General features: G+C 63.0%; 1 protein-coding gene across 1 annotated transcript; it reads left to right on the top strand.

The window, feature by feature from the left end:
* The first annotated feature begins 3,730 nt into the window (after positions 1–3,730).
* Positions 3,731–6,432, top strand: LOC125925858 (left-right determination factor 1-like). Its single transcript, XM_049635109.1, has 4 exons — positions 3,731–3,980; positions 4,987–5,233; positions 5,564–5,806; positions 6,075–6,432. Exons 1-4 carry the CDS (start codon positions 3,731–3,733, stop codon positions 6,430–6,432), a joined length of 1,098 nt encoding a protein of 365 aa, XP_049491066.1.
* The last annotated feature ends 1,255 nt before the right edge of the window (positions 6,433–7,687 follow it).

The raw sequence follows: 7,687 nt of genomic DNA, 5'->3' as shown, positions 1-7,687 counted from the left end.
TCCAGTCCAAGCCCGACCCGGACTGACCGAGTCCCCAGCTCACTGGGGCCGCCGGGTGTGCCCTGCCGGCCTCAGCGTGAGGCAGGAGCTCTCAGCCTGGGAACTGGACGGCCTGGCTTCAACTGTCAGCCATCCGTGACTGTGCGAGTTTGGCCAAGTGGTCGCCTCTCTGAGCCTCGGTTTTCTTGGCTTTGAAAACGGGAGGTGGGGGTGGGGGAGAGGGGCGCCTGGAGGGGCTGCGTCGGGTAAGCTTGATCTGGGCTCAGGCTAGGATCTCCGGTTCATGAGATCGAACCCCGTGTTGGGCTCTGTGCTGACAGTGCGGAGCCTGCTTGGGATTCTCTCTCTCCCCCTCTCTCTGCCTCTCCTTCTCTCTCTTTCAAAATAATAAACAAGTAAACATAAAAAATAAATAAAGTAAAACCGGGGGGCGGGCAGAATGGCCTGGACGGTGCATTTCAGCTCTCAGATCCCTGAGGCTACAGAGTAGGGCGTGCGGGGGAGAATTAGGGGCACCTTGCGGGGCAGTCCCTCTGGGGTGGGAGCTGAGGGCCCCCAGGCTCTCCCCTGAGGGAGGTCCCCACAATCCTGGAGAGCCACCTGCCCAGGTGCCCACGGCCCCCTGAGCACCCGGGCCCAGAAGCCCATTCCTCAGTCAGAGGTGCTGGGTGTTGACTCGCGGTCCAGTTCGCACTCAGGACTCGGCTCTAGAGTCTTCTCCGTGCTGAGAGGCCAGGCCAGGAGCAAGGTGACAGGCCTGGGGGAGGCAGAGATTCCAGCAGAGGAAGGTCTGAGGGTCTTTCTGCTTGACTTTCTTCTTGGGAAAGTGAAGTTTCAGGGTAACCGGTTGGTTACCCCTGGTGCAAAAGGGGCTTGGGACACGGGGGGCTCCCAGAGGTGTCGGCGGAGGGGAGCATCCTGTCCGCTCACAGCAGCCTGTGACACCTCGTCCTTGCTGGAACCAGCACAGGGGCCCATCGGCCTCACCGCGAGGCTCCAGCCCCAGGGAGCTCCTGGGGCCGGGATGTTGGGGGCCCGGGGAGGGGTCCCTGGCGTGCAAGAGGCAGCCCAGGTGTTACTTCCTTGGCACCTACTGGCCAGTGATAAGCCACCGGGCTTCCGCTCACCCCGCGGCAAGGGTGATGGACCATTGCATATTTATGGGACACCAGCTCAGAATAGCTGCCAGGACTAAGGGACACGGTCCCGCTTGCCTGGGAATGTGACACTTCTGCACCTTTTGGCCCAAATGTTTGCATCAAGTAAGTCCCTGCTAATCACTCACCAAGAAAAGCGACAGCTTCCCTTCTGCGAGAGAATGCACTTGGCCCAGAGCGAGCGGGAGGCCTGTGGGGCTGCTGGGGGGGGGGGGGGGGGGGGGGGGGGGGGGGCGCCCCGCCGGGCAGGGGTGTTCAGACTATGGGAGACGTGAGCTCTGACATGGGCTCCTGCGTGTGAATTACACTAATTCTGCAGATGTGAGGCGGGTGGGGACGGGCGGGGGCGGTGGAGAAGCAGCTGAGGCCCCGATTCTCCTCTGGTCCGGCTGCTGCCGGGTTTCTGTCTTACCCTTCCACGTACTGGGGACATATGTGCCAAAACCCGTTTCCTTCCCTTCGGACGACCTCGGGCAATCCAGGGAGCAGTGTCGTGGCTCAGTTTCTTTCCAAAACGGGGACAATAGGGCATCTGGGTGGCTCAGTCTCTTAAGGGTCCGACTTCAGCTCAGGTCATAATCTCGCAGTTCATGAGTTCAAGCCCTCTGTCGGGCTCTGTGCTGACAGCTCGGAGCCCGGAGCCTGCTTCGGATTCTGGGTCTCCCTCTCTCTCTGTCCCCTCCGTTCACGCTCTGTCTCTCTCTCTCAAAAGTGAATAATAACCATTAAATTTTTTTTTCGGTACTATCTTAAAGCTCTCGGCATAAGGAGAACAATTCTGTAACTACGTGTGGTGACCCATGTGAACCAGACTTACTGTGGGGAGCAGGTGGCCCAGTAAACAAATCAAGTCATTACTTTGTATACGTGAAACTAACAATGTTACATGTGGATTACACCGGAGTGTAAACAAAAGAGTTAATGTGTGCAAAGCACTCAGAACGTGTGTAACCGGCAGGCACTGTTACCATGAGGTTCACGATCAGTGTTATTATTCCTCCGGTTCCAGAACCGCCCCCCCCCCCCACCGTTATTACAGGTTATTACATATTTCATATGCATACGCCCATGGTGGCAATTCCGCCCTTGAGCACGAGAAGTTTCTCTCTTCCTCTGCCTGGGATGTGTGGGAGCACAGAGGCAGGGGGGTGGCGTGGGAGACCTGTCAGTGACGCAGCGAACCTCAGAGGAGGCGGGGGGCTTCCTGGCTGCGGGGCCCCTTGGCGCTCAGGCACAGGCCGTGTCAGAACACTGGGCTATGAGGCCCACATGTTTCCTGCACCTCCCCAAATCCCCTGCGCCACGCGGGGGCTTCTGGGGACAGATTTGGGCACTGGCCTCCTGGCCTCCAATGGCTGAGTGAGCCGGGACACCTTCCTTCCCTGGGCAGAGCTCTGGCTGCGTGTTGGGAGGGTACGCCTGCCGCCTCGGGCTGCTGTGAATCGTGTTCAGAGCTTAGAAGGCTTCCTGGCACACAGGGGGCACTCGAGAAACGATTGTTCTCGTTACTGGCATTTTTAGGAAAGCCGTGCCCTGGAGGTGCACTGGGTGGACAGGTGATCAGGGTGGCAAACCCTTATCGTGCACCCACCACTTGCCAGGGGCCGGGCTGAACATCCTCTGCGTGTTAATCCGTTTGATCTCCGGACCAGCCCTGTGAAGTAGACCGGATTGTTACCCATCCTTCAGATGAGGAAACTGAGGCATAAGGAACTTGCTGGCTATTAGACCTGCCCCATATTTGAACCCAGCCAGTCTCAACTGTGTGTTTTGTGGCACTGGGGGCTCCCACCCCCGTGGGCGCCATACCTGAGGCTGTGGGCAGGACGAGACTCTGGGCAGCTGTGGCCTCTGTTTTAGGGCATGGAGGGCCCCCAGAATGAAGTTCCTGCCTAAAGAGCTTCGAGTCTGTCATGTGACAGCAAACACTTGCAAAACTGCTCTTCCTGGGACCCCTGGAGAGCCGGTCCTGACCGCAGGGGCCTCCTCTGTCATGGACGGGACACGGTCTTCCCAGGGCCTGTGGAGAGGAGCCGGGGTGGTGGGATGGGGGGCTGGCAGGGACAGAGAAAGGGGCAACATGAGTCCAGGGGCTTCTGGGGAAGCTCGCCGCAGGAACCCAGAGTCCTTCCTGCCTGATGACCAAACGGAGACCCACACTAGTCTCCAGGAGAGACTTAAATGGTCTCCTGATAGGACTCTCGTTCTCCCAGAATGGGCCCCCTTTTTCGCAGACTAGGACTGGGGCAGGGCCAGGGAAGTTCAACAGACACTAAAGTTATCACTGAGCTGCCCAGACAGCAATAGCCAGAGGCCCTGGGCTGGTGCGGCATCCAGACGGGCCTCTGTGCCCTTTCCAGACGGCCCCCTCCTCGAGGCCCAAGGACCGTCTGGCTGCTGAGCTCCCAGGAGGTCCAAGGGGTGTGACCTCCCCCCTCCGCCCGGGCCCAGCTCAGGGCTGCCTATAAAGCTGGCCCGGGCCCGGCCCTCCGCACACCGGGCTGAGACCCTCGCCGAGCCTCCTCGGGGGACGCGTGCGCTCTGACACCCGCCCCCCATCCCCGGGCGGCACCATGAGGCCCCTGTGGCTGTGCTGGGCGTTCTGGGCGCTGCCCCTGACGGGCCCCGGGGCCGCCCTGACCGGCGAGCAGGTGCGGGCCAGCCTGCTGCGGCAGCTGGGCCTCCGCGAGGCGCCCGTCCTGGACCAGCGCGACGTGGAGGGGCTGGTCACCCCGGCCCACGTGAGGGCCCAGTACGTGGCCCTGTTGCAGCGCAGTCACGGCGCCCACTCCCGCGGGAAGAGGTTCAGCCAGAGAGTCCGAGGTGAGGTCCCCCTCCTGCCGTAGCCCGGTGCTCGCTGGGAACGGGGAGGCCGAGGCTGGCGGGCCTGTCCCGGGGCGGCCGTCGTGGGGGCGGGGAGCTCCACGGGACTGTGAGCGTGGCTGCGTCCGGGGCCCTGGGCTCCGTCTGCACCAGGGGCCCCACTGGCAGAGGCGAGGCAGGAATGACACCCTCGTGGGTGCAGAAGCCCCGTGGGAGGAGGGGAGACAGAGAAAGGGGATTTGGGGCTAGTGACAGGGAGGATGGCCTTGGCCGGTCAGGCGCCTGGAGGCCTGGGGACCAGGAGGCTGGTCCTGAACGCTCTGCAGAGCTGACCGCTGGCGGCCACGTGGCCCGTGGTCAGGTGGTCCCACCGTCAGCCCGGAGCCTCAGGCGTTGGGGACACGGGGCCTGGTGCCTCTGGGGAACTGGAGCTGGCGACAGGCCCCAGGCGCCTCTTCCTCCAGTTGGGGACATTTCACTGGGCAGGAGCCCCTCAGGCAGGGAGTGGAGAGGAAGTCGGGGCTCTTGCCCTCCCTCCTGGAAAGGCCACTCTCAGCTGGTGACCACAGATTTCCACGGTGGCTCTCTGCCTCCCTCTCTCCGCTGGGCCTCCCACTTTAGCTGAGCGCCTTCCCCTGAAGAAGGCTGCGTGTCGGGGCGCCTGGGGGGCTCAGTCGGTGAAGCGTCTGACTCTCGGTTTTGGCTCAGGTCGTGATCTCGGGGTTCGTGGGATCGAGTCCCACGTCAGGCTCTGCGCTGTCAGCACGGAGCCTGCTTGGGATTCCCTCTCTCCCTCGCTCTCTGGCCCTCTCCCTCTTGGACTCGCTCTCTCTGTCTCTCTATGAAAATAAATAAATAAACTTTAAAAAAAAAAAAAAGGCGGCTGTGCAGGTGAGGCCCCGCCCCCACCTCTCCCTGCCTTCCTGGGGGATTCTGCTCACTGGCTCTGGGCCCCGCGCCCTCCCAGCGGGCCTGACCTGCCTGCTGACCCTGCTCCCGTCCCCAGAGGTGGCGGGCAGGTTGCTGGCGGCCGAGGCCTCCACGCACGTGCTGGTGTTCGGCATGGAGGGGCGCCTGCCGCCCAACAGCGAGCTGGTGCAGGCCGTGCTGCGCCTCTTCCAGGAGCCGGTCCCCAAAGCCGCGCTCGGCAGGCTCGAGCGGCTGTCCCCGCACGGCGCCCGCGCCCGCGTCACCGTCGAGTGGCTGCGCATCCACGAGGACAGCTCGAACCGCACCTACCTGGTGGACTCCAGGTGGGGAGGCCGTGGCCGGGCTGCCAGTGGGGAGGGGAGGGGAGCCCAGGTGGGCCCAGGTCAGCAGGGTGGGTAGGGGTTGGTGGGGGATTGGGGGGTAGGGCTGTTGGAGGGGGGAGGGGGCGGGGGGGCCCCAAGGGGGGGAAGAGGGAGGGGGAGGGGGCTGGAGGGGGAGAAGGGGAGGGTGGCATGTGGGCCTAGTGTGGGGGAGGGGGGGAGAGAAGAGGGGGAGGGGATGGGGCAGGTGGGCCCAGTGGGGGGGGGGGGCAGGCTCCCCCCAGGGGGTGTCCCCAGCCCCAGCTCAGGCCCCTGTCTCCACGGGTGTCGCAGGCTGGTGTCCCTCCAGGGGAGTGGCTGGAAGGCCTTCGACGTGACCGAGGCCGTGAACTTCTGGCGCCAGCTGGGCCGGTCTGGGCAGCCGCTGCTGCTGCAGGTGTCCGTGCAGAGGGCGCACCTGGGCCCGCGGGCCTCGGGCGCCCACACGCTGCTCCGCTTCGCGTCCCAGGGCCAGGAGGGCACCGGGCAGGGCGAGCCCCAGCTGGAGCTGCACACCCTGGACCTCGGGGCCTACGGGTAGGCGCCTGTGCCCTCGGGGGCCCCCCAGAACGGGCGGGTTGGCGTGGGGTCTCCCAGGGGCGCCGTGGGAATCAACGGACGCGGGGTTTCCCCCCGTCCCGGGACTAAGGTCACGTACTGCGCAGGGTCTGGTTATTGGTGGTTCCCCGTCCCCGGCGCAAACCCCGGCCTGTGCAACGTGACGAGAGCTGGCGGTAAATCTCCCTCCCGGGTGCCCTCCCACGCCTGTGACCTCAGCTGACCTGCGCCCCTCCTGTCCCCGCAGAGCTCAGGGCGACTGCGACCCCGAGGCGACGGAGGGCGCCCGCTGCTGCCGCCAGGAGACCTACGTTGACCTGCGGGGCATGCGGTGGGCCGAGAACTGGGTCCTGGAGCCCCCGGGCTTCCTGGCCTACGAGTGTGTGGGCGCGTGCCAGCAGCCGCCGGAGCCCCCGACCTTCAGGCGGCCGTTCCCGGGGCCGCGACAGTGCGTGGCCTCGGAGACGACCTCGCTGCCCCTGATCGTGGGCGTCAAGGAGGGCGGCAGGCCCAGGCCCCAGGTGGTCAGCCTGCCCAACATGAGGGTGGAGAAGTGCAGCTGCGCGTGGGACGGGGCGCCCGTGCCCAGGAGGCTGGGGCCTTAGGGCTGGCCGTGGCCACCGAGGTCTCCGATGGACCCGTGCACCGCCCGGGGCCTTGGTGCAGACCTTCCAATTTAGCACCATAGCCCTGGCCCCTGCGGTAACTTTCCTGCCTACGTGCCCCTCCCCCTGTCCTCCTGTCCCTCCCTCACCCCAAGCACTTACAGGAGTAACTAATGCAGCGGGATTGCCGAGTTCCAGAAGGAATCCCAGACTGCTCTGTAGAGGATGTAGCCAAGCACAAACAGATGGTCAGCCGGGACCTTCTCTGGCAAATTCGCAACGAAGCTTGGGGACAACACACCCCAATGATGAGAATGGGAGAAACAGACTGATGTACTCTATGGCAGGAGGGATTAAAACACAACCAAAAACTTCCCGTTTCCCCTACAACCGTTTCCCCCAACACGTTGACCCATTCTGGACTTTTGTAAACGCCCTTGGGTCCCCCGCTCCCTGGGAGATGGCTGGGAGGGAGGACGAGGGGCGTCCGGCTGGGGGCAGTGGGCAGGGACCCAGGACACCTGGTTTCTGGAGCCAACAGGGCCACACCTGTGACCTCAGGCAAATGGGGCAGGCTTTGGGCCACCGGGTTCCTCTGAAAAAGGAGGAGGTGGGAATGAGCTGTAAGAGTCATTACCCTCTGGGGCAGGGAGCCCTGCCCTCACCCGCACCTCCCCAGACCGGGCTTTGCCTGTGCAAAGTTAGCTTCTTTCCCCACCCCCGTTTTATATAATTTACGACCAGAACCCACACGTGTTTCCTTTTTTAAAACAAATGTAGCAAAAACAATGGAGTGTCGGCCCAAAGAAAATAAAGTGATGTTTCACTGGGTCTCTGCAGTTCATCGTTTCTAGCACTCTTTACACAAGACGAACGGGGGCGATAACGGGGAACCAGGTCACGTGATGACACGAAGAGAGGGGGTGACAGACCCCCAACCTCTGGGGTGCCGAAGACAGAAATCGCCAAGTTTGGACTACATTTTGTTTGTGTGTCCTCCCCGGAGTCTCATTCCAAAACTAGTAAACTAGATCGCTCACATGTGCCTCCGCTTTAGAAAGCACGTCTGGGGGGCTCAGTCGGTTAAGCATCCGACTTCAGCTCAGGTCACGATCTCGTGGTTCGTGGGTTCGAGCCCGCGTCGGGCTCGCTGCTGTCAGAGCAGAGCCCGCTTGGGATCCTCCGTTCCCCTCGGTCTCTGCCCTTCCCCACTTGTGCTCTCTCTCTCAAAAATAAATAAACATAAAAAAAAAGA

Source organism: Panthera uncia, chromosome F1, assembly GCF_023721935.1.
Source record: "Panthera uncia isolate 11264 chromosome F1, Puncia_PCG_1.0, whole genome shotgun sequence".
NCBI lineage: Eukaryota > Metazoa > Chordata > Mammalia > Carnivora > Felidae > Panthera > Panthera uncia.
Note: the sequence above shows the minus strand (reverse complement) of the source record. Positions and strands in the feature narration are given on the sequence as shown.

Excerpts from the sequence above, each read along its gene's own strand:
- LOC125925858 (XM_049635109.1), top strand. The coding sequence starts at position 3,731 with ATGAGGCCCCTGTGGCTGTGCTGGGCGTTCTGGGCGCTGCCCCTGACG. Across the intron at positions 5,234-5,563 it reads ACCTACCTGGTGGACTCCAG|GCTGGTGTCCCTCCAGGGGA; the intron begins GTGGGGAGGCCG and ends CGGGTGTCGCAG. Across the intron at positions 5,807-6,074 it reads CTGGACCTCGGGGCCTACGG|AGCTCAGGGCGACTGCGACC; the intron begins GTAGGCGCCTGT and ends CTGTCCCCGCAG.